The 26,327-nt window shown below is 37.1% G+C and overlaps 2 protein-coding genes and 1 long non-coding RNA gene across 9 annotated transcripts in view; 1 reads left to right on the top strand and 2 right to left on the bottom strand.

Moving 5' to 3' along the window:
* PSIP1 (PC4 and SRSF1 interacting protein 1) overlaps positions 1-9,536 on the top strand; it is a 51,497-nt gene extending 41,961 nt beyond the window's left edge. For 2 of the 6 annotated variants that reach the window (XM_005581682.4, XM_074017437.1), the window contains 7 exons: positions 589-707; positions 3,338-3,393; positions 3,989-4,059; positions 4,269-4,370; positions 4,481-4,694; positions 6,829-6,940; positions 8,082-9,536. In XM_005581682.4, coding sequence (XP_005581739.1) covers positions 589-707; positions 3,338-3,393; positions 3,989-4,059; positions 4,269-4,370; positions 4,481-4,694; positions 6,829-6,940; positions 8,082-8,142 — 735 coding nt within the window. In that variant the 3' untranslated portion in view covers positions 8,143-9,536. Of the gene's footprint in view, positions 1-588; positions 708-789; positions 2,682-3,337; positions 3,394-3,988; positions 4,060-4,268; positions 4,371-4,480; positions 4,695-6,828; positions 6,941-8,081 lie in introns of those variants that run through there. The other 4 variants (XM_015437134.4, XM_015437135.3, XM_005581683.4 and 1 more) reach the window with 4 other exon arrangements.
* LOC141408655 (uncharacterized) lies at positions 3,982-10,990 on the bottom strand. Its single transcript, XR_012424676.1, has 2 exons — positions 10,864-10,990; positions 3,982-5,038 (listed from the first exon to the last, which is right to left on the bottom strand). It is a non-coding gene; the product is annotated as an uncharacterized lncRNA (long non-coding RNA).
* Positions 10,991-11,390: 400 nt separating this feature from the next.
* SNAPC3 (small nuclear RNA activating complex polypeptide 3) overlaps positions 11,391-26,327 on the bottom strand; it is a 43,999-nt gene continuing 29,062 nt past the window's right edge. The window contains exons 6-10 of one of the 2 annotated variants that reach the window (XM_065530491.2): positions 23,050-23,132; positions 20,915-21,079; positions 16,070-16,177; positions 13,526-14,109; positions 11,391-12,198 (exon numbers count right to left, since the gene is read on the bottom strand). In XM_065530491.2, coding sequence (XP_065386563.1) covers positions 13,962-14,109; positions 16,070-16,177; positions 20,915-21,079; positions 23,050-23,132 — 504 coding nt within the window. In that variant the 3' untranslated portion in view covers positions 11,391-12,198; positions 13,526-13,961. The remainder of the gene's footprint in view (positions 12,199-13,525; positions 14,110-16,069; positions 16,178-20,914; positions 21,080-23,049; positions 23,133-26,327) is intronic. The other variant, XM_065530492.2, reaches the window with a different exon arrangement.

A 26,327-nucleotide genomic window follows, 5' to 3' on the forward strand; every position in this document is an offset into this window, starting at 1 on the left:
GAGGTGGATTTATATAGAGATTTTTGTTATTTACCCCCAAGAAATTCTTAACACTCTTCAGGCCTATTGTACATTTTATCAGTGGTATGTAACTTTATTTGGACGCCATAGTGGTTGGGAATCTTACTAAAGCTGTGTATCCTTTTGTGTAGAAAATAAAATTTTGTGTATAGCCTTAGAGATTTACAGATCCAGGTCATGCAAATCTTTTGTTTGCTTTTATCTGATTTTTGGCTCATTTCTTAATCTTTTAGAAACCAAAAATTTTAAACTGGATAGGTCATGTAGTGTGCTTGTCACTACTCAAGTTAACTCACTCTGTAGAGAGGCAAACAGAGAGACATACTACATTTTATCCAAAGGACATCACTCCTACAGCCAGGCATAAAACAAGCTGATTATTTCATGGTCATTAATCAAAGTTAAACTTGCAGAGATAGGTGTAATTCAAAGACTATTTTTAGGTTGCTAATTTGAGTATTCATCCCTTTTTTAAAAACTAGCTGCTGCTTTTCACAAGGTTGTAATTCCATAAGCACTAGTCACTGACTTTATAGTTAACTGAAACCATCCTAATTCTCAAAACAGAAGAGAAAAGGTGGGAGGAACTTTCAGACTGCTCACCGAAGGAATATGCTGAAAGGCCAACATGAGAAAGAAGCAGCAGATCGAAAACGCAAGCAAGAAGAACAAATGGAAACTGAGCAGTAAGTATTTTTTTTTTCTAAATTTTGGGTTCTTTTTAAAGGCTAGCATGGAATTTTTAAATAATAGACTTTCATTTTCCAGACTTTATGAAGCCTTTTGAAGAAGTGACTTTTCCCATGTGTTAGAAAAATCTTCAGTATATGATGATGATCTTATTTCAGGCTTCATTCTTTTCTGAGAGGATGAAATTGACTCAGGCAGTCACTCTGTAAATTATTTTTGAATTTAAACAAAGTGCAGATAGGATTTGATAGTGGCTTTGCAATAAGTGTACTCATCCTCTACTATTTGTTTGTATGATATAATACATATAGAAGGAGGGTTGATAATATACTGGTGGAGAAAGAATGCAGGAAATACCCTTATTCACCACACCACCAAGCAGGCCTCACCCTAAAGACCAGCAAAAGTAACAAAAGCACATTTGGAAACCCAGGAAGCCAGTAAAAGTAAAACTGAAGGCTGACAGGGTGTACATTATTATATATGTGCAATATAAATCAAATTCAAAGCTGTTTTCTCTTAAATTTTGATAGAGACCGTACTTGCCATGGGGAATTTCTTTCCCCTTATTATTTTATTACTAGAAGGAAAAGTAATAGCAATGATAATAAACAGACTTCGTGTCTTTATTACATTTGCTTTCCTAGTTACCTTTAGACTGTCACTTCTGAGTTCTTTCTCTGACATGCTTTTCTTTCCTTGTGAAGCGTCTTACATTCTGACTAAACTTTGTTTTTTTTTGTTGTTTTAGTGAGGTGATTTTTAAAACATGCTCTAGGTCAATAAGACAAAGTTAATCATGAGCAGTGAAACGATTCTTGGAATAATTTTGTACTCTTTTTCTTTATATAATATATCCGTAAGCCAAAGTCTTTCTTGACAAGTACAGTGTTTTACTCTGCTTTCTTAGTTTGGAGGATATACAAGTAGTTTTAGCTCCTTGAGGGAGTAATTTAAATAACTTATCTAAAGCTCAAAAATATTATTCCCTCTAATCTGTTAGACTTTAAGCACTTCTGTAAATATTTAAGTTATTCTTTGTCACCTATCATTTTCTATTCTATCTTTTCACTGAAAAGCTGTTGGACTGTTTGTTGCTTTTGACTTTATTGTGCTCCCAAAATTAAGATATAAAATTAGTTGTTATTAGTATATGTAGCCCAACCCTTCTTTAGTATCTTAAAGTTAACTTTATGTATTTCAGTTTCTTTTGAATGTCCTCCAATGTAACTTTCTCAAATTCTAATATTTGTGTTTTCTTTCCTTCTCCTGTTATTACAAAACTTTGTACTTGGACAGTTTTGCTCTGTAAAGCATTTCAGATGCAGCTTGTGTGAAATGCATTATGCAAAATAAAGTTTATTGTATTGTATTCCCAGCCAAACAACATGTAATCTACAGTAATAAAAAATATATCTCATTTTGGGCTCAAAGCATTAATCCAGTTACTGAAAAGAGAATACAAGTGGAGCAAACAAGAGATGAAGATCTTGAGACAGACTCATTGGACTGAATTTCCCCCTTCCCCCCATTGATGGAAGAATGTTCCAGATTCTAAATTGAGGACTTCATTATTAATGGCATTACTGTGTTATGATTGTTAACAAATTTCATGTAAGGTACACACTACATACTAAGGTCGGCCATCATTCCTGTTTTTTTTTTTTTTAACCAAGCTTAAAATGAAGCTTTGTGTTTGAAAGTAATAAGCTCAGACGAAGATGGTGGTTGTACATTATTCATTTAGAAAATATAAAAATTCATTTTGTTTTGAAGCTAGTTATTAAACTGGAATAGCAGTTATACCCCCTGAGAATGGGGCCCTTCCCTTGACATTCCTTTGTTGTTTAATTCTTTAGAATCTTAATAAATGTTTTTTTAATCCTGAGAGATTAAACAGTAGTAGACTTGTTAAGAAAAAAATGAAACTGTAACCAAAATTTTAAAATAAAGTTTTTTTTTAAAAAAAACCTGATTTTTAGATATTTTTTGTTCTTGTCTATTTGAATTGGTTCATAATATGGCCTGAAATCTAAGCTAAGATACTAGAAATTAAGATTTTAATTTTAAGTGGTGATTTTTGTGATTGACAATAAAATGGTACCTTTTAATTTGTGAAATGTTAGTGAATGTTACTGGACGTCATTCAAGTTTGATATATTGGCCAAAATTTAAAAAAAAAAAATGGTATCTTATGTCTATTTAACGTTAAGGCTAACTTCAAAACTCATTTATCTACGTGTTACGTGCACAACAATTAAATTGGTCTATTTTAACATGCGGCTTTTAAAAAGAATTGATGTAGAAGCCATTAAATATTTATAGGTATTATCTTCCCATTGTGGCCTATTTGTCCAGTGACCCTGAAATCGTTCTTCTAGCAACACACTATTTATGATGTCACTGAAAAGTTAGATATGATTTAATTTAGCATGTTAATTTGAGTTTTGCTTATATTTATGCTATGGAACTGCACCATTCAATTCCTACAGTCAATTCCTTTGCAGTCTAGGTTATTGACTTGTTTTAAGGAAAACATTTTTAGTTTTTGCATAGGGATTGTGGGCATTTAGTAATCAGTCACAAAGTTCCAATGTTTTGAAATATTTGTGTTAACATTTGATAGGCAGAATAAAGATGAAGTAAAGAAGCCAGAAGTTAAGAAAGTGGAGAAGAAGCGAGGTTAGTTATTTCACTTTCTAAGATACATAAAATTATACATGGAAGGGAAGTTACATAGACATAACTTTTCGTGTATTGGTTTTGGAATCATTTCATACTCATATCCTACAAATATACTTTTTCAAATCCCTAATGGGCTTTATATAAATTGCATTGTATTTTAAGCATAATCAAGTGAACTTAAGTTGTCTTTGTTTAATGCTCATTAATTATTTGACAGTGTCAAATTTTAGTACACTTGCTGAAAGCTGGATGCTTTCCCATTTCAGACAAATCCCTTGGTTAAACATAAGGAAAAGCCGGTGTTTAGGGACTAGAGAGCAGAGGAGTTATCATATGCAGACTATTCATTGTAGAAAAAACACAGCCAGGCGGTGGTTTTGTGCTTTTACACTGCATGTTGCTTTCCGCATCCAGACGCTAAAAATGGCAATAAGTACTTATGTTAAGCTATTGTGTGTATCTGTGAGCTTCTTAGTAAAGATCACAGAACTTTTTTTTTTTTTAGTCCACTAATTCATTATACTTAGCCTGTATACAGAAATACTGGTTTTGGAAAAACTGTTCACTGTTTTTCACATATTTTAATTTATAGAAACATCAATGGATTCTCGACTTCAAAGGATACATGCTGAGATTAAAAATTCCCTCAAAATTGATAATCTTGTAAGTGTTTAACTTCATTTAAAACTACAGTACTGCATTTATAGCTTCATCTTTGATTTTCTCACATGATCTTATGAGTATGTAAATTTAAGATAAGGGATAAATTACTGGTCATTTTGCACTACCTTATTTTTTTTAAGTGATCTTTAGAAACAGATTATAAGTATTATGATAATTAACAGCTATGAAATTACTGTTTTGTCATGAAGGATGTGAACCGATGCATTGAGGCCTTGGATGAACTTGCTTCACTTCAGGTCACAATGCAACAAGCTCAGAAACACACAGAGATGATCACTACACTGAAAAAAGTAAGTGATTTCAAGTCATGTAGATTCTTTGAATTTTGTCATTACTTCATTTAAAAATTATTTAAATCAATTAGGCAAACAATTATGATGAATGTATATTGTTTTCTCAGATACGACGATTCAAAGTTAGTCAGGTTATCATGGAAAAGTCTACAATGTTGTATAACAAGTTTAAGAACATGTTTTTGGTTGGTGAAGGAGATTCCGTGATCACACAAGTGCTGAATAAATCTCTTGCTGAACAAAGACAGCATGAGGAAGCGAATAAAACCAAAGATCAAGGGAAGAAAGGGCCAAACAAAAAGCTAGAAAAGGAACAAACAGGTATGTGATAAAAAGCCAACAATTTCATGCCAGTTTTTTGAACCATTTGCCAGGACTGCTCTTAAAAATGGCTTTGATGCATAGTTTCAGTGTTAACACCACAGAAAAAGTATACATAGGCAAAATGGTGAAAACGTGATGGGCTTATTGAAGGACTAGAGCAGTGTGCATTCAGAACAAAAAAGTCATGTCAGTTTCTATTAGACTTCTAAGGCAGAAACCATTGTTCATGAGGCAGATGACTCTGGATAAACATTTTTAAAAAGCCATCCATCACAATGCCTCCTCATCCCTAGAGGACCTACTTCCTGGTTGCTCAACTGCTTCTGATGTTTTCTTCTCACCTAAAAAGTAAAATAGCAGACAGTAGCCTTTTAAAACACAGCATCATAGGTGGAGACTACACCTGCCATTACTTGTTGCTGTTGACAGGCTAATACAAGTATTCTGATGATGCTGCTGAGTTACCTTGAACAGACTGTATTTTCACTGTATTAATGCCACGTCATATTTTTTACTATAAAGTACTTATGTGTGAATAAAGACAATGATTTCTCATTGGTAGCATATAAATTTAGTGAACAATGATGGTGATGCCAAGCAACCACAGATTGTCCATATGGGTCGCTAAGATACACCTTTGCTTTCTAATGGTTTTAAATGTACACAAACTTTCATATATAAAATTAAGATTGTGTGAAATTACCTTTAGGCTATGTTTATAGGTGTGTACAAAACATAAACTAATTTCACGTTTAGAGTTGGGTCCCATCTGCAAGTTAAACTTACGTATATTCAAATATTTCCAAAACAATTCTGTACCTTACCTACATTAAATGAGGAAGTATTTTTGGTTTTTTTTTTAAAGATGGAGTTTCACTCTTGTTGCCCAGGCTGGAGTGCAGTGGTGTGATCTCGGCTCACCAAAACCTCCGCCTCCTGGGTTCAAGTGATTCTCCTGCCTCAACCTCCAGAGTAGCTGGGACTACAGAAATGTGCCACCACACCTAGCTAATTTTGTATTTTTACAAATTTACATGGAAAAATTACAGAGTTCTCCATGTTGGTCAGGCTGGTCTTGAACTCCCGACCTTGGGTAATCCACCCGCCCCGGCCTCCCAAAGTGCTGGGATTATAGGCATGAACCACCGCACCCAGCGAGAAAGTCTTATAAAGCACTTAGATGTGTAGCATATATGTAAAGCACTCAACCCTAGCTGCTTTTTTACTTTTAGTAGTAGTTAAATCCTGCTAGTATTTTTTACTAACAGTAGTTATTTTCATTTGTAGTAAAAATTTATAACATTAGAAATAACTTCCCATATCCCTGTCATCCAGCTTTGGTAGTTCAGTTTATGATCATTGTGCTTTTGTAGCCCAAAAGCTTTCTCTGTGCCCCTCTTAAAAGTTGTTTTATGACAAATCCCAGACATATCATTTCACTCATCAACATTTCAGAATGTATGAAATACTCTTAAAACAGAATCATAGTACCGTTATCAGCTCTTCCAGTCTTGTTATTAAACATCTTAGTGGCATCTGCTTAAGGTAGAAGCTGGCATTTCAAAAGCGGTTGTTTCTTTTTTTTGTTGTTGTTGTTGCTTTTTTGGGGAATGATATGGGTCCTCTTAGAGAATTATTAATATGACTTACAGGAAAACCCCCCCTTATTTATTAGGCACAAAAATATCAATTAGGAAATACTCCTTTAGCACTTTGTTCTAAAATAATAAATTTTAAAATTTGATTCACATTGCTTTTTCTTAGTAGTAGAATAAATCAATATGCTAACAATTGTAACACCCTGTAGTCTTCCTGGTAATAGTAACCACCAGAATAACCAGATTAATAATCCACTTCCTGTACCATAGATACAGTTAAACTGCTTTTTATGGTACCTTAGCTAACCAAAGCCTCCGGTGGTGATCCGCTCCCCTCTTTTTGATAAAGCATCAAAACCCAATTCTAACATTCAAGAGAGGGCTGTATTACAATGTAATTTCAAATAAAAGAAACTAAATAGTAGAAACACGAGGGCCATGTTGTATTTTGATTTTGGAACTTTTTAGTAGACACCTTCAGTTATTATTTTGTAAGCTTTTAACAAAGTTTTTCCATTGGATTCCTTCTCAAGGGTCAAAGACTCTAAATGGAGGATCTGATGCTCAAGACGGTAATCAACCACAACATAACGGGGAGAGCAATGAAGAGAGCAAAGACAACCATGAAGCCAGCACAAAGAAAAAGTGAGGAATAGGTTTTAATGGGTCTTGTGTGTTTTATTATTCAAGTTTTTAATCACAGTTCTGTTCCAAGGTTATTTTAGTATAAGCAATTATCTTTTGATCACCCAATTCCTGAATTCAGTAAGCAAGATACAATTCAAAAAGGCAGAAGAGTAAAAACCTTTTATTGACAATGACTTTGCCACTGAATTCAAGGGAATGGAGCTCGCTGGGAATGCAGTTAAAAAGAAAATATCTGCTCCTGGACTTCTTTTACTGAGATACTGTTAGTAATGACTTGCATTCACACTTTTGTGAATTGTGAGAGGATAATTGTAAACAGTTAGATGGAGAATCACAGGCTATTTTTTTTTTCTTTTTTTGAGACAGAGTTTCTCTCTTGTTGCCCAGGCTGGAGTGCAATGGCATGATCTTGCTCACTGCAACCTTCACTTCCTGGGTTCAAGTGATTCTCCTGCCTCAGCCTCCCCAGTAGCTGGGATTACAGGCACTTGCCACCACGCCCATCTAATTTTTGTATTTTTAGTAGACAGGAGGTTTCACCATGTTGGCCAGCCTGACCTCAAACTCCTGACCTCAGGTGATCCACCCACCTCGGCCTCCCACGGTGCTGGGATTACAGGTATGAGCCAACACACCCGGCCATCACAGGCTGTTTTTTAATATCCACCCTAAAATAGGCTATGGAGCCATAGTTGAAGTCTTGGTTTGTTCCATTGTGTATTTGAAGGACTTTGAAGCATCCCTTCTCATTCTGAAATTGAGGGAAATCTTGTTGTCTATGTGTATATCAACCTCACTTTTTGTTAAGATTTTGAAATGTGTTGGTATCACAGATACAAAACACGCTCATGTTCTTTAATAATCACTTTTAAGCTAGAAATGATGGAAAAGGCTTGGTCTGTGACACTTTCCTGAGTTATTTTATTTTGCTTCATCTGCATATTACTTTGGGAAGAAGATGTAACAGTTTTGAAGAAGAAAAAAATAATGACTGTTCTAATAAGTCAAGTTTATTTTTGGTTTGATTTCAGTCTTTTCATGAGTTTAAAAATATAATGCAGACTTAATGTCTTTTTTTCTTCATTAGGAGAAAATCCTAATTCCAGTTATTGTATCTTTCTTTCCCCCTTTTCTTCAGGCCATCCAGTGAAGAGAGAGAGACTGAAATCTCTCTGAAGGATTCTACACTAGATAACTAGGTTGACATACCGGGAATATAGAGAACACTTGAGAAGTTTGTAATGGCTTTCATTTGAAATAGACTGCTGAAAGTTTTAAATTTTTATAAGCATAGGTTTGATGTTGAAAATTTGTTACGGGGGAGAAGATCCCTTTATCTTTGTTTTAAAGTAAACATTATCGCTAAGTATACTTGTGCAGTATTAACAGCTACATTATACAGTAAATGTGGGATAAAATCCATTTAGAAAATGTTAAACTGCTTTTCCAGACATGGTTGTAGCATATTTTCAATTAGTGTGTGTATGTTAATGTGTAATTGATAGTAGAACAAAGTTACATTTTTAAAACTGCTACTTGTATAAACCTTGCCTCTTTCCCCAAATACCGTGGGTTTTGTGCATAGTTTTTACAAACCTTGGATTTACCAGACTGTCTTTTCACTGTTTGTGGGTTTTGTAGAAGTTGAGCATTTTTATGGTAGATAAAATGTTACTTCTATACAAGTACTCACTCCCTTTTTATCAAAAGTCTGTATGGTTTGTTTTGGTATGACAACTAGTTAAGTAACTGACATTGAACTGACAGAAATCTACAAACTATAAAACATGATGTTAATTTTTGAAGGTAATTTAGTTTTGTGGCTGGACATTCAGTGAAGTCTTAGGACTTCTCTGCAGATAACTGACTGGCTATATATAAGGAATGAATCTGGCTTTAGGGTTAAATCATTTAAGGTCCTTTTATAGGCAGGCACTAGTAATTAAAACTGAAAACTAAGTAAGTTTATTTTTGAGAAATGTTAAAGATGTCTTCAGGAAATCACTAAGTAGTACTTAATTGGAAGAAAAAATCATGATGCTTAGACAATAAATATAAATAAATGCTATATAAGGAAACTCACCTATTTGAAATTATGGCTATATTATTTTTATTTTCTAGATTCCAAAAATACAAACACTAGTTCTTCCAACATAGTACTTTGATAGTCTGTACATTGACGTGTATGGACTAAATCCAGGGTGAAATCAATGTTACAGAATTTAAGGGTATGTTAACTAAATGATAGCATTTCTAAGATATTTTGAATATTAGGTCATTTGGCATTTTTCAGTAAGTAGGATACTTCTCATGTTTTGAAACTATATGAATATGGAAAAAAATGGCTTAAGACCAGTGTCTGTGTATGACATTGTATGGTTGACTCTCTGGGATAACTGTTTTCATCTACAGAATTGAAGTTTTGCTTTTATGAGGTCTTATAGTGGAACTAGGAATCACTGTTTTGAGAGAACCTGCATATATACCAGTCATTATCTGTTTGATCCTTATACAGTTTTAACTTAGATTTATTCTAGTTAAGCCATAAGTTCAACGTGTAAACTTGTTTTGATTAAAGAATTTTTCTACCAAACTCTACTAGTAAATTACTTTCTTCCTATTTACAAGAGTAAGTGATGAAATTCTGGGTTTGCTGCCAAGGAAATAATTTCTTAGTTAACTGGTCACAGAGGTTGTGTTGTTTTGGGAAACAGGGTTAACTAAACAGCTCAAGATGATAAAAATAAAGGAAATATTTATCTTTTGTTCACCCTCCCTTTCTTCCCATAACCCACTAGATCTGTAGTTTTACAAAGAAGCCACAGAATATTCAACTTCTAGAGATACAGCATCATTCTCATAATTTATGTCAGCTTGTACAAGCTGACTTTGCTCTAACTAGTTGATGTTCGCCTCAAGCATAACTGCCTTTTAATTGTAACTCAAGAAATTTGCTTTGTCATAGGCTGATTTACAGATAACTATCATCTCAGAACTCTTGATAATTATTCGTAAGACTTAAGAACTTTTGCCGGGCGCGGTGGCTCAAGCCTGTAATCCCAGCACTTTGGGAGGCCGAGACAGGCGGATCACGAGGTCAGGAGATGGAGACCATCCTGGCTAACACAGTGAAACCCCGTCTCTACTAAAAATACAAAAAAATTAGCCGGGCGTTGTGGCGGGCGCCTGTAGTCCCAGCTACTCGGGAGACTGAGGGTAGAGAATGGCGTGAACCCGGGAGGCGGAGCTTGCAGTGAGCAGAGATCCGGCCACTGTACTCCAGCCCGGGCGACAGAGCGAGACTCCGTCTCAAAAAAAAAAAAAAAAAAAAAAAAAAAAAAAAGACTTAAGAACTTTCAGGATCATTGAAATTGTTCATTGGCTCAATTGGTGTGTGTGGTCAAAACTCCACAGCTTGACAAGGCACCAAGAGGTAATTTTGAGATAGCCCCCACCCTGCCCCGCAAAAAGTATGTGTAATATGTATGTTTTAACACCTCTTTTGGGCTGGCGTGTGTGTACGTATGTGTTTTGATTACTGGGTAAAAGAGTCATACATCAGGCGGGTGCAGTGGCACGTGCCTGTAATCCCAGCTACTAGGGAGGCTGAGGCAGGAGAATTGCTTGAACCTGGGAGGCAGAAGTTGCAGTGAGCTGAGATTGCCCCACTGCACTCCAGCCTGGGAGACAGAGCGAGACTCCGTCTCAAAAAAAAAAAAAAAAAGTCATATATGACTGAGCAGAACTATTGAAGGTTTTCTTGGCTGCTTGGAGAAATCGCAGATACATCCATCTGGATTTGGTATGTGAACAACTGGAGAGAACCATGCACTTTAATATTATATCCGGTGATTTCAAATAATATGATAGATTTTGCTGATACAGTACTGCTGTCTATGTTCCTACTCACATACACTTACCTGGTTACAGATGTCAGGTCAAGATGAGGTCTGCATCTAATCCTGTATAAGAGCAAAGATTTTTCATAGGGTGCTGTGAGGGCTTCGCTAACTTTATTTTGTCCGATTGGCCAGAGAAAGGATGCTCTAATGGAAATAGCAAACCCGTATCATTAAACTCTTTAGAAACAAAGAAGCTGGTTTAATAGGCAGAAATGTGTGTGTTTGGGCTGTGTAATTCTGCAACACAATGTTAGAGATGACCTTTCTCCTAGTAAAACTAAAATGTCTAATTATCCTTAAACGGTACTGAGGCCTGAAGAACGTTTAAAGAAATAGCTATTGCTTCTCTGGTGACTTTTGTGCATGTGCATCCACTATTATATAAAAGTCAAATTCAACTACCAAGCATGTTGATTGACATGTTCATGACAACATTTTCACATTTGCCTATCTTCATTAGATAATGTGTTACATGTAATTTGACAGGTGTGTTGTTTTGATTGAAATAAGCATAAAGAAAAGCTGTCTCGAAAAAAGAGAAAAGCTGTCTTAAATCAGGGGTTTTATAGCTCCAGAAATATACAAAGTTAGAAATTTATTTTGACTTGAACTTGGTTGGATACCTGTATAACTGATACATAACACATGGGCAAACTGGGAGTAACCTGGTTAACTTTTCTCCTCAGTTTCACCAGGAAACAATAATAGGTACCTGAGTCTTTGATGAAAAGGTTAACCTTAAGAACTAGCAGAAAAACATTCTCAAATAATAGAATGCCAGTAGCAGAAATGTTTTAACTGGCATGTTTCTTCTTTGTCCACTAAAATGAATTGACACCACACACGGAATAATGCATTATGACAATACTTAACTTTTTGAAGTTTGAGAGTATGAAATGAAAATGAATAAAATATCCTTGCATATGCATGTAAGACCTATAAGGAATGCAGTATTACAAATAAAGGAATCAAAATTTTTACCCATGGAATTTTAGGGTTGGGTAAATCATTTATCTTAAATCTATGGTTTGCTGGCTGTTATCAATCTGCTCAATTTTAGCATTGTTGTATACAAGAAAGTAAAAATTTAGGTATAACATAAGCCAGCCTCTGAGTTCTCTATACTGATTATCTGCATACTGACTGAATCAGTGAATGAGAACACTAGACATACCAGAAGCACGTGCTTGTCCTCTCCAAGCCAACGGACTTAACTGTTTGTGGCATTTAAGTCCATAAAACATACTTCACTGTCAATCTTTTAAACACATAGGCTTATAGGTTTCGTCAGTTTTCCATTTATATAAATGTCTGTTCTTAGCCATCCATTTTTCAGTCAAATTTTAATACAACCTAGGAGAGAAAAAATGGAATTTATTTATTTTAAATGATGCATTTGAAATCTATAGTATTCCTAAACGTTTTTAAACAGTATTAAATTTTCTACCCATAAAGGTTTCCAGAAAATATTTGAATGTAGATAGCTATAAATCTATCTGATGGTCTAAACCTGAAAATAAATAGTTTCTTTTGCTGGGTGCTGTGGCTGATGCCTGTAATCCCAGCACTCTGGGAGGCCAAGGCGGGTGGATCACTTGAGGTCAGGAGTTCGAGACTATCCTGGGCAACATAGTGAAACCCTGCCTCTACAAGAAATAAAAAAATTAGCCTGCCATGGTGGCCTGTGGCCTGTGCCTGTGGTCTCAGCTACTTGGGAGGCTGAGGTAGGAGGATCACCTGAGCCTGGGAAGGTCAGGGCTCCAGTGAGCCAAGATCACACCACTGTACTACAGTCTGGGTGACAGAGTAAGACCCTGTATCAAAAAATAAGTTTAAAAAGTTTTTTTTTTTTTCTCAGAATAAGATGAGAGTAACTAGGATTACTATAGTAAGGGGACCAGAAATACGGAAGACCTGGGCCAGAAAAACTTATTTTTTTCTTTTTGCTTATAGAATACTGGTATATATCCAATAGTATCATTACCCAAGAATAAGTGAGCCAGAGCTAGCATATCAATAGGATCTTGATTTTTCCATGTCTCCACAGTCATATGAAATCTATTGTTTTTTAAATCATAGTATTAAACTGACATATTTTAAACTCATAGCATTCATAAAGCTTTTGTCAAGAAATAAAGCTTCAAGCTAATGTTATTTCTGGAGTTGTGAGTATACACTCAGTATCTTTTTAAATCCATTATTCACAAAGTCTTATTAACATGTCTTGTATGCCTAGTTTCTTTCAAAACAAAACTTAACATTACTCAACAGCACACGAACATTAAATTACCCCAAAGCAGCTGGGCGCGGTGGCTCATGCCTGTAATCCCAGCACTTTGGGAGGCTGAGGCGGGCGGATCGCCTGAGGTTAGGAGTTTGAGACCAGCCTGGCCAACATGGTGAAACCCCGTCTCTACTAAAAATACAAAAATTAGCCAGGCATGGTGCCAGGTGCCTGTAATCCCAGCTACTTGGGAGGCTGTGGCAGGAGAATCGCCTGAACCTGGGAGGTGGAGGTTGCAGTGAGCCGCGATTGCGCCGTTGTACTCCAGCCTGGGCAACAAAAGCGAGACTTTGTCTCAAAAACAAAAATAAATTATCCCAAAGCTATTAATTTTGTCTTATTTGTAAATAATTCATTCTCCCTAATTTCCGTTACAGATATTTGAAGGATCTTTACCTTGGAAGCCTCATGGTAGAAGGTGTAGCTCTCACATTCTTCAAAGCATTTTCAAAACACTTCCACTACTTGATGTATCATTAATTCTATCTTTAGCAAAAAAACACTATGGACAGAGAATGAATAGGGAAGGCATGGATTGGGAGAAAGAATATGTGTGTCTGACAAAGGATTTAAAGTCAGAATATATAAAGTACTACAACTCAATGGGTAAAAAGCACTAAATTAAATACTCTTTGGAATAAATGTGAAATTTAACTATGTTATAAACATGTACAATCATTATAAGAAAATCTGTGATTTGGAATTTTTTTTGGTAGCTTTAGCAGACTGTTCAAAGTGGATCCTGCTCCTCAGTGGCGTTTCTTAGAAAAAAGGTAACCATCCAAGAGAACAGTTATTTCATGAGGGGGTACTTTTGTGAGTGTAGCTATTCTTAATTAAAGGTTCCAGGATCAACATAAGGATAAGCAAGGAATTCCCCCAGTTTGTTGCCTTCTGAATCATAGTGGAGCATTCGGAAGCAAACATCACAAAAGAAACATGGGTCCTCTGGTGCAAAACTGTCATTGTTCGTCACCCATCTGTAGTTTTTAAAAAAAGAAGTACATCATTACAATCAAATTTTCCATACCTTAACATGCTTTAAGTTATGACCTGTAGCAATATGTAAATATAACATTCTATTTCCTTATCAGTCTGTTATTAATGCATAATCTTTAATTTTGTATACATAGATGCAAATACCACCAACACTCTCTACAAAGCCAAAGGTCATCTAATATTAAGAAACACTGCAGAATGCTGTTTCTCTGTAATAGTTACCCTTAAAGGAAGAATATAAATCTACTTGAAAGTATCACACATTTGCCATGACATACCTATCCTCCAAGTATGAATATAGTCATTTTCTTCTAACAGACCATCTTGAAAAACTGTAACAAAATTAGATGCTACAGATCTGATCTGATACACTTTTGCTTAATATACCTTCTTAACTGATAAATGAGTACTGGTTAATTTGAAAACTTATGTAACTCTATTTACCTATAACTCAAGATTATGTTATAAAGTATATACAAATGGCAATATGGGCAACATTATTCAACCAAAATGTTGAATGGCATGAAGATGCTATTGTATGGTATGTTTGAATTATGCATCTCATGGAATGTTTCCTTTTAACATTATTTTCCCTTTTATCTGATTTATCATGTTTTCCTGTTGATCTTTTAGAAAAGAATATTGTGGGGTGGCGAAAACAAACTGAAGATACAAGCTGAGTATCCTTTATCTGGGCTGGGTGCGGCGGCTCACGCCTGTGATCCCAGCACTTTGGGAGGCCAAGGCGGGTGGATCACAAGGTCAGGAGTTTGAGACCAACCTAGCCAACATGGAGAAACCCCATCTCTACTAAAAATACAAAAAAAAATTAGTTGGGTGTGGTCGTGTGCGCCTGTAATCGCAGCTACTCAGGAGGCTGAGGCAGGAGAATCGCTTGAACCCGGGAGGCAGAAGTTGCAGTAAGCCGAGATTGTGCCACTGCACTCTAGCCCAAGGGACAGAACAATACTCCATCTCAAAAAAAAAAGAGTATCTTTTATCTGAAATGCTTGGAACCAGAAAGAAGTATTTCAAATTGCAGATTTTTTTCAGATTTTTAAATATATTATGCATATATTTGCCGGCTGAGCATTCCACTGAGAATGTGAAATCCAAAATGCTCCACTGATCATTTCAGCATCAGATGTTGCCACTCAAAAACTTTCAAGTTTTGGATTTCTGATTCTTGAAATCTGAAATGCTCAACCTATACTAAATTTCCTGTCCTCTGAGTGGCTTTCAGGTTTTTTTTTTATAGTTATTGCTGTGTTGTCCAGGCTGGTCTCCAGGCCTCAAGTGATCCTCCCACCTCAACCTCCAAAAGCAACAAACTTTTTTTTTCACTGACCCACAGTAAGAAATGCTTTATAATCTAAACATGTAGAATCACATGAAATAAAAATTTAATAAAACTATATTTTAACTTCATGTGATGTGCTGTGGTATTTTTTTAATTGATGAAGTTTTATTGATGAAGCTGATTATGTAAACTGTGTGGACAAGAGGCAGAAAGAACATGGTTCCCCAAGCATTTTGGATTAAACAAGGTTTTCTTTCCTTAGACTTCCCAAATCCCTTTATGGTAATGTACACTGTGACCCTCTAACAGGGAGTTACTGTACAGAGCTTTTCTTGAATGTATTCTATCAAAGAATCCTTGCTTTCTTAACACTATTAACTTTTATTTTTATTCACCTAGCTGTATACATTTTATAAGCCTGAAATTTGACCTACCCCTGGACTTGTGTACATATAATATTTCCTTACTATTTAAGAATGTCAGTTTTAACTCACTAAACTGGTTTTGTGGCACTTCCCTACTACATGATACTTCATATTTATAACCTAAAGTACAAATATTCTTAGATCCAAAGTGGAAAACAAATACCAAAAGTCAAAACTACCATTTCTCAGAGAAAAAAAAAATACATTATCACTCACCTAGCTGTATACATTTTACAAACAAAACATTTTCTGGTCCATAGCCAATGCTTCTTGATAAGGAGGGGATACAGTGTCCTATCCAAGCAGTCATCATGATGCACAAGCCTTTTGTTCATGGGAAAATAAAGATATTAAGGTGATAAATATTAAGTGACAAATTTTTATGAGCTATTAAATAAATTTGTACCTGAGTATTAGGAAAATACTTTCAATTTTTGCTTACAAGATGTTGCTAAATTACTTGTTATACCATGTTTGACCAAACTGTGTTCCACAAAATACTTTCTCCAAGAGCATTTTGGATTAAACAAGGTTTTCTTTCCTTAGACTTCTCAAATCCGTTTACGGTAATGTACACTGTGACCCCCGCTAAGAGGGGGTCATCATATAGAGCATTTCTTGAATGTATTCTACCAGAGAATCCTTGCTTTGCTTAACACTAGTACCTTTTATTTTTATTTATTTGAAATGGGGTCTTACTCTGTTACCCAGGCTGGAGTACGGTGGCATGATCTTGGCTCACTGTAGCCTCCTCAAACTCCTGTGCTCAAGCAGTCCTCCCACCTCAGCCTCTCCAGTAGTTGGGACTACAGGCATGCACCACCACACCTAGATAATTTTTAAAATTTTTGTACAGACACGGTCTCACTATGTTGTCCAGGCTGGTCTCAAACTCCTGGCCTCAAGCAATCCTCCCACCTCAGCCTCCCAAGGTGCTGGGATTACAGGTGTGAGCCACCACACCTGGCTAACATTTAGTACCATATAATGAAACAATTTGGGCAAAGCTACTCAGTAATATTTTACCTAGATTAACTGGTTGTTAGAATGTGGCTCTTGTTTTTTTAATGTCTCCTTTATTAAAATCTAATTCTGACTCATGGTATAATATGAATTAGTAGAATCTTAGTTTTAAGTGTCAAAATTATGAAACCTTTAAGAAGTTTCATAACTTTTATTAAAAAAAAAATTGAAGTCAGTCTCTACTCTGCCACTAATCAGCTCCACGGCTTTGGGTAAATCCTGTAAATCATGACAGACTTCAGATTATTCTGAAAGATGAAAGGACTACACAAAATTGTTCTAAAGGTCTCTAACAATTCTAAAATACCACTTTTTTTAAATTAAAACTTTCACCATCAGAAAATAATTAACCTTTTGATAGCTGGTATTATGGAATGGCACTGAATGATTAAATCTACCTGTAAGATAAAAATGACTTCTCTAAATTGCCTTTTAAAAAGCCCTACATTGCATACTCTTAATAAATGTAAACTTTTTAAAAAAAAACAAAAGGGCAGATGTGGTGGCTCACATCTGCAATCCCAGCACTTTGGGAGGCCAAGGCAGGAGGATCGCTTGAGCTCAGGAGTTAAAGACCAGCCTGGGAAACAGAGTGAGACCCTGTCTCTACAAAACATAAAAAAATTGGCCACGCATGGTGGCATATGCCTATAATCTCAGCTATGGGAAAGACTGAGGGAAGAGGACTGCTTGAGCCCAGGAGGCCGAGGCTGCATTGAGACATGATTTTGCCACTGCACTCCAGCCTGAGCAATAGAGTGACACCCCCTTCTCAAGAAAAAAAAAAGTGTAAATTGCTTTTTCTTTGACATTCAAACAGATCACGTTTCTTTTGTTGATCATTGTATCAAGAAATTACCATGAGTTTAAGGGTCATGTTTTTATCCTTCAGCCTTGGAATCACATTGTTTATAGAAACAGGCCTACACTGTAAGAAATGTACGGAAAAGGCCAGGCGCGGTGGCTCATGCCTGTAATCCCAGCACTTTGGGAGGCCGACGTGGGCAGATCACCTGAGGTCAGGAGTTCGACACCAGCCTGGCCAACATGGTGAAACCCCTTCTCTACTAAAAATACAAAAATTAGGCCAGGCGCAGTGGCTCACACCTGTAATCCCAGCACTTTGGGAGGCTGAGGCGGGCAGATCACCTGAGGTCGGGAGTTCAAGACCAGCCTGACCAACAGATAGAGTAGAAACCCCATCTCTACTAAAAATACAAAATTAGCTGGGCATGGTGGCACATGCCTGTAATCCCAGCTACTCAGGAGGCTGAGGCAGAAGAATCGCCTGAACCCTGTAGGCAAAGGTTGCGGTAAGCCGAGATCGTGCCACTGCACTCCAGCCTGGGCAACAAGAGCAAAACTCGGTCTCAAAAAAAATAAATAAATAATACAAAAATTTGTCGGACAAGGTGGCACGCACCTGTAATCCCAGCTACTTGGGAGGCTGATGCACGAGAATTGCTTGAACCCAGGAGATGGAGGTTGCAGTGAACTGAGATCATGCCACTGCATTCCAGCCTGGGCAACAGAGCGAAACTCTGTCTCAAAAAAAAGAAAAGAAAAGAAAAGAAATGTATGGAAAATAAAGCCATCAGAGAGAACTGGGGGTTGCCTTCCATCTTATGTTTATTACAAGGCTAGCATATTTTCCCACATTTGAAAGGAAGAGCAGGCAGAACAGCTTATATAATTTTTTTTTCTTTTGATACAGTCTTGCTCTGTCGCCCAGGCTGGAGTGCAATCGTGGCTCACTGCAACCTTTGCTTCCCGGATTCAAGTGATTCTCGTGCCTCACTCTCCCAAGTAGCTGGGACTACAAACGTCCATCACCACACCCAGCTAATTTTTGTAGTTTTAGAGACAGGATTTCACCATGTTGGCCAGGCTGGTCTCGAACTCCTGACCGCAAGTAATCTGGCCACCTAGGCCTCCTAAAGTGCTGGGATTACAGGCATGAGCCACAGTGCCTAGGCTGCTGATATAAAATTTTAATAACATCCAAGACATAAATGTACTGTCTATAATTTTAAAAGCCATATAAATCCAAGGTTTATATATGCTTCTGGCTCTTGCCTCCCCATTCTTCTTCCCTAGGGACAACTGTTTTCCATTCTTAATTGTTTGTTTAGAATTTAGCTCCTCAACTTCTCCCCACAGAACTACCATAATTTTGGTTAAACAGATATTTAATTCATGACGAATTAGTACTATTTCTGCCTAAGCCACACAGTTGACATTTATGGGACGACATTTTGTTTTCTAGCTATTAATCTATTAATTCCCTCCCATTTACATTTGCTTAATTTTCTTTTTTTTTTTTTTTTTTTGAGACGGAGTCTTGCTGTTGCCCAGGCTGGAGTGCAGTGGCGCAATCTCAGCTCACTGCAAGCTCCGCCTCCCGGGTTCACGCCATTCTCCTGCCTCATCCTCCAGAGTAGCTGGGACTACAGGTGCCCGCCACCATGCCTGGCTAATTTTTTTTTTCTATTTTTTAGTAGAGACAGGGTTTAACCGTTGTTAGCCAGGATAGCCTCAATCTCCTGACCTCGTGATCCACCTGCCTTGGCCTCCCGAAGTGCTGGGATTACAGGAATGAGCCACCACACCTGGCCCATCTGCTTAATTTTCAATGTACCTATCACGAATTCAGTCACCTATTTTCTGACAGAACAGTGAACAACCGGGAGTCAACCAGTTTATTTTCCCCCGCAGACATCCTTCCTGAGTTCTGTATGCTCCTGGCTCCAGACCCTGGATCAAATCTCCAGATCTGGTACAAAGCTCTCACACTGGGGTTTCACTTTTCCATCATTCTGAGAATCCCTTTTATGTCTATTTAACCTATTCTGCCTATTCTGTGTTGCATTCCATGTCTTTCTCGTTCATGGTGTACACTTTCTGTGAAGCACTTTTACATCTTCTGGTAGTTTCCGGAGACGGAGTGCATGAGATACAAAATTTTGGAGATGAGTCAGTAAGACCAAAAATAGAAGCAGGGACTTTCTGAAAGCATCAGTTTCTTTCTTTCCTATTTTTTATTTTTGAGACAAGGTCGCACTCTGTCACCCAGACTGGAATGCAGTGGCATGATCATAGCTCACTGCAGCCTTGACCTCCTGGTCTCAAGCAATCCTCATGTTTTAGCCTGAGTAGCTGGGATTCCAGGCACGCACCACCATGCTCAGCTAATTTTTGTATTTTTTGTAGAGAGGGTTTCACTGTGTTGTTCAGGCTGGTCTCGAACTCCTGGGCTCAATCTGCCCACTTCAGTCTCCCAAAGTGTTGGGATTATAGGCGTGAGCCAGTGCACCTGGCAGGCATCTGTTTCTATTACTGGTATAATAAATTACTAATTAATACTAGTAATTACTGGTTTCTAATTACTGGTCAAACATAGGTACGTTATTGTTCCACAAAAAAGTTTTAAATGGTCTCTCCTAAGGAATCAAACCAGCACTGGAGCAGGGTTTATTCGTACATAGTATTCCTTCTTAAACAGATTTCCTAAATAAAGAGGAAATGAATAGCCTTATTCAGCTATTAGCTGTTTAAATTTATAACTCATCCCCAAATCTCATTTTAGACTATCTTAGCTCCTTCCCAATTTAAATATTTGTCAAAGCATTAAGACTTCACATTTGTCAAATATTAGAATTACTCTTCCTCCAATTCCCTTTTATCTCCTTCAAATTTTGGCAAAAAGAGAAACCTAAAAACAAAGTTGCAATGTTATCTGTAAATGGATAACTACTACCTGAATAACAGCTGTTTAATACAAAATGGAGATACTTTTTAAAGTATTAACAGATTTTTAACCTTCTAATAGTAAAGTATTTCTTATAGATTTTCCAAAATAATGAACAACAGAGGATGCAAATGGATGGAAAGAGTTGGTCTTTGCATGGAAAGAAAACAGCATTTTTGCTGCTTCCAAGTCAAGTTGCAATGATCATTACTTTTACTCCTCTGATTTTTAAAAAAACTATCTCTGCTTTTGTACTCTGAAATAAAGGAAAAAAAAAAAAAGTAACCTACCTTATGTCAGTAATGACAATGACATGTTCACAGTCTCCCTGATGACAGTATAAGTAAGGAAAACCCAGTTTAATACACAAGTCATTGAAGGTGAAATCTTCCATTCTAGCAGTCTGAAACTTTCCATATCCTCTATCATGGGACTCTGACCACTCAATGATAGTTCTAAGGGGGGAAAAGGCAAGGATATATCATTTTTCCACAAAAACTTAAAAACTACAGAAAACAGTTTGTGACTGCAGTAATTCACATTAACCTAGCTCACCCAACTAACTGGACAGTTGCCATCTTGAGATGAAGACCAAGATGTTTGATACATGTTGAGATTAGGAATGCTGAATTTTCATAAGGGATCAGTTTTCTGCAGGTTACATGATGTGTATCACTTTAGCTTAAATGCAGAATGTGTAACAACGTCACTCATTGAGTTTTGAAAAATATTTTGCACAAAATGTTAGTATGTAATGAGATTTAATATTTCAAATATTTCTTAGTTTCAATGTTTAATATCATAAATATTGATAGTTATAACCCACATAAGCAGAAGCTCATCGAAGTCTTCAATTATTTACAGTATAAAGAAATGCAAGGCTGGGCACGGTGGCTCACACCTGTAATCCCAGCACTTGGGGAGGCCGAGGTGGGCGCATCACTTGAGGTCGGGAGTTCGATTCCAGCCTGACCAACATGGGGAAAAACCCCATCTCTGCTAAAAATACAAAATTAGTTGGGTGTGGTGGTACATGCCTGTAATCCCAGCTACTTGGGAGGCTGAGGCAGGAGAATCGCTTTAACCCGGGAGGCGGAGGTTGCATTGAGCCGAAATCACACCATTGCACTTCAGCCTGGGCAACAAGAGCAAAACTGTCTCAAAAAAAAAAAAAAAAAAAAAAAAAAAAACCAAAAACACTGAAACCAATAGGTTTGAACTGTTGGGTTAGAATACAGATTAAAAATGGCTATAATAAGGCCGGGCGCGGTGGCTCAAGCCTGTAATCCCAGCACTTTGGGAGGCCGAGGCGGGCGGATCACAAGGTCAGGAGATCGAGACCACAGTGAAACCCCGTCTCTACTAAAAATACAAAAAATTAGCCAGGCACGGTGGCGGGCGCCTGTAGTCCTAGCTACTCAGGAGGCTGAGGCAGGAGAATGGTGTGAACCCAGGAGGCGGAGCTTGCAGTGAGCCAAGATCGCGCCACTGCACTCCAGCCTGGGCAACAGCGTGAGACTCCGTCTCAAAAAAAAAAAAAAAAAAAAAAAAAAAAAAAAAAAAATGGCTATAATAGGCTGGGCATTGTGGCTCACACCTGTAATGTAGCACTTTGGGAGGCTGATGCAGGCGGCTTGAGGCCAGGAGTTCAAGACCAGTCTGGCCAACATGTCGAAATCCTGTCTCTACTAAAAATACAAAAATTAGCCAGGCATGATGACACACACCTGTAGTCCCTGCTACTTGGTAGGCTAAGGCACGAGAATGGCTTGACCCAGGAGGCACAGGTTGCAGGGAGAGCTGAGATCGTGCCACTGTACGATGACAGAACGACACTTTTTTTTTTTCTTAAAAGGCAACAATAATATGTATAATTATATACTCTAATTGCTAAGACATTGATAATGAAAGTATGGTCTCATTAAAATGAGCTTAGATATAGATTTTTTCTATATTATGTACTTAAGCAACATATATATCACCATCATCTAGCACAAACAATAGTATATACTAGATAGGCAGAAAAAACAGTGACAGGTTAATTTACCACTATTACTTATATGTAAAGGCCAGAGACTAATAATGCATGTTAATGGGATTTAATTTATTATTATATTTTTTAGAGACAGAGTCTTGCTATATTACCCAGGCTGGAGAGCAGTGGGTATTCACAGGTGAGATTATAGCATGCTATACAGCCTTGAACTCTTGGTCTCAAAAGATTCTCCTGCCGCAGCCTCTGGAGTGGCTGGGACTACTGTACCTGGCTAATTTTTTTTTTGGATGTATGTAATGCTCAAGACAAGATTTATCAATAATTCCTTGGCAAAGGTCCTTAATAGGCCAATAATAGGATTTGTGGAGATAACACTATTTTGATAACTAGAAATAGGAAGGACTTTGAGAAGATTTTTGGAAACTATACCTGCTCAAATCTCTGCATTCCGGGTATCTTTTATCATTATAAAATGTTCCTTCAAAATAAAAGAAGGCTGATTTGTATAGGTCCTACAAGAAAACAGATGGTATTGAGAGAAAGTCAACTATTAACAATTATGAAATTGCTCTAAGTATTAATTCAAAATTTATGTATCATAAAATCACACTAATACAGGTTACAAAAACTGCTGCTACTTTCAATTTTACCCTACTGCTGTTTTAATCACTACGTTTGATTCAAATGTGTATATTCTCCCGAGATTCATGAAAGAAACCCAATTAGAAATCAAATAAACATCATTATTTTATCATATGAATATACAGCAGTAAGTAGTGTTGGATACTAGAACTAAAAATTAAACAAAGTCCTATCTTTAATGTTTCCCCAGTGATAACAATGATCATCAAGTTATGTTTTTCTGGCATTTTTTGTATTTGCAATGTTTTTACAAAAATTCTCTCTTTATATTTTCAGTAACTCTTAGGCAGACAGAATCTGAATTTCTATTTTTACTCAAGCAATCTTGCCCCAGGTACCATAGTTGTACCACAACTGGTGGGAACCTTCAAGGTTTCTTAACTCATTCTACCACAGCTTCCGTCAAAGGAGTGGCTCTCACTCCTGACTGCAAAATCAAATCACAAAAAAACCAAACACCAAATGTCAACTCGGACTCATTAATTAAGAATCTTTGGGGATCAGTATTTTTCCAAAGCTCTCTAGAAAAAAACATGCAACCAGAGCTGAGAAGCACTCTGTTAAACTGGTCCTTCACCATCTATTTAGACCCCTGGATGAGGGTCAGAAGACCTGAGTTCTTTTCCTTAACCTACCACTTACTAGCTTTGTGATTCTGGTATGTAGCAATCACTTCTCAGACCTGTTTTCTCATCTGTGAAATGAGAATAATAGTATATGCCACGATGTCTTACAGGATTGTGGTGAAGACCAAAAGCAATTTATGTATAGGAGATATATGCTTCAGGTACTAAAATAATTTTACCCTAATATTTTATTTTTTTCTCTTACTTCTTTGAAGCTTCCATTTTTCTTTCTTGTCTTCATTCCCCCACTTACAGATCATCTTGTGTTCGCATCAGACACTCTTGTAAGACTGGCTATCTTGTTTCTTCTTGGACCAGTCACTAAATCTCACTCACCCTCTGTTCTCCCATGTAAAATGTGAGTAAAGCCTTTACCTTTCTCATTGGTTGTTACGGAGATTAAAATGTATAATGTACTTAATGTCATATGACCAGCTGCTACAATACAAAATCTGCCACTTAATATACTTCTACACCCTCAAAGAGGTAAGCAGGGTCTGAAATAAAGGTTCTAAATAAATAACTATTGACTTATTTTGGAAACAAAATGAAGTTTAATATATATAATTGTGTTTTACAAAACACTTCCATAAAACCTCATCTTAGGTGATTTAAGCAACTTAATATCTTTTGGCATAATTATTAATTACAAGGTGAACTCTAAAAGAACAAGAATGTTTTCCATTTAAATCAAAAGTCATCCACTAATAAATTTCCCTGGCCGGCATAGTGGCTCACGCCTGTAATCCCAGCACTTTGGGAGGCCGAGGTGGGCAGATCACCTGAGGTCGGGAGTTCGAGACCAGCCTGGCCAACATGGAGAAACTCCGTCTCTACTAAAAATACAAAAATAGCTGGGCATGGTTGTGCACGCCTGTAATCCCAGTTACTCAGGGGGCTGAAGCAGGAGAATCGCTTGAACCCAAGAGGCAGAGGTTGCTGTGAGCCAAGACCGCGCGCCATTGCACTCCAGCCTGGGCAACAAGAGCAAAACTCTGTCTCGAAAAAAAAATAGAAGAGACAGAAACAATATAATAGTAGATATGTAAATATTTTAAAATACAATTATGGGTTATTTAATCCCTGCTTAGAAAACTTCGGAAGGTATCAGCACCAATGTACAGACCAAGTAAATTGACAAAGCCTGATTAAAACCTTCTCCTGGGCAATACAGTGAGTTGTTGCCCAGACTGGACTTGATCAAAAACAGACAAACATTCTCCAGGGCTTCCTGAAGGTAAGAATGATTCCCAGATCTGACTCAAATTGCTCTGAGCAATGTTCAGATGGTCAGAATGAAGAGGATAAATTCAGATTTTTCTTCTTAGATTGATCTTATTATTTAACAGTTACATCTTATGTTTTTTTTGACAAGATTAACTTTGCAGAAGATTGCCACTGCTGCTTTAAAGAAAAGATAAATCTTGGCCAGGTGCAGTGGCTCACGCCTTGTAATCCCAGCACTTTAGGAGGCTGAGGTGGGTGGATCACCTGAGGTCGGTAGTTCGGACCATCCTGGCCAACATGCTAAAACACCGTCTCTACTAGCCGGGCATGGTGGCTCATGCCTGTAATCCCAGCACTTTAGGAGGCTGAGGCAGGTGGATCACCTGAGGTCAGGAGTTCGAGACCAGCCTGGCGAACATGGCGAAACCCTGTTTCTACTAAAAATACAAAAATTAGCTGGGTGCAGTGGGGCTACCTGTAATCCCAGCTACTTGGAAGGCTGAAGCACGAGAATCACTTGAAACTGGGAGGTGAAGGTTGCAGTGAGCCGAGATTGCATCATTGCACCCCAGCCTGGGCAACAGAGCCCCATCTACAAAATAAATAAAATAAATAAAATAAAATAAAATAAATAAAACTCGTATTTCCTGGTTCGCATAAAATTTTGAAATTCTACTTTTCTTTTTATCCTAATGTTTCTCTCCAAAAGCACTAAGATGGCAACCCTGAAGAACCTAAATATCTAAAAACCATTTTTAGCATAACTCAACAGGTACTTAAGTGAAATCTACATGAGAGCCATGATGCTAGTCTCCACACTGGTCACCAAAAACTGGAATACAGTCAGCCTGTGGAGCAGACACACACGCATTACACTGAATCAGCATACTGAAATATACACTACAATGGACAAATGAAAAGGTGCCAGGGTAAAAAAGAAAGGAGTCAAGAAAACTTGTATATAATTGGTGAGTTTTGAGCTGGGTTTGGAAATCTGAGAATGAACTCACAAAATGGATGGAAGGAAGGAAAGGGCTTCCTACCATGTTCAAATACTCAGAAACATGAAAAAGTATGGTACACTGATGAAAATACACAAATTCACTATGGATGAATAAGGTGTAAAGGCAGTAAGTGAATAGTACAGAAAGTTAATTTGGGAATCATCATTATAAAAGGTCTTATATGTCAGCCTAGGGAGAAAAAAAAAAA

The sequence above is a fragment of the Macaca fascicularis genome, chromosome 15 (assembly GCF_037993035.2).
Source record: "Macaca fascicularis isolate 582-1 chromosome 15, T2T-MFA8v1.1".
NCBI lineage: Eukaryota > Metazoa > Chordata > Mammalia > Primates > Cercopithecidae > Macaca > Macaca fascicularis.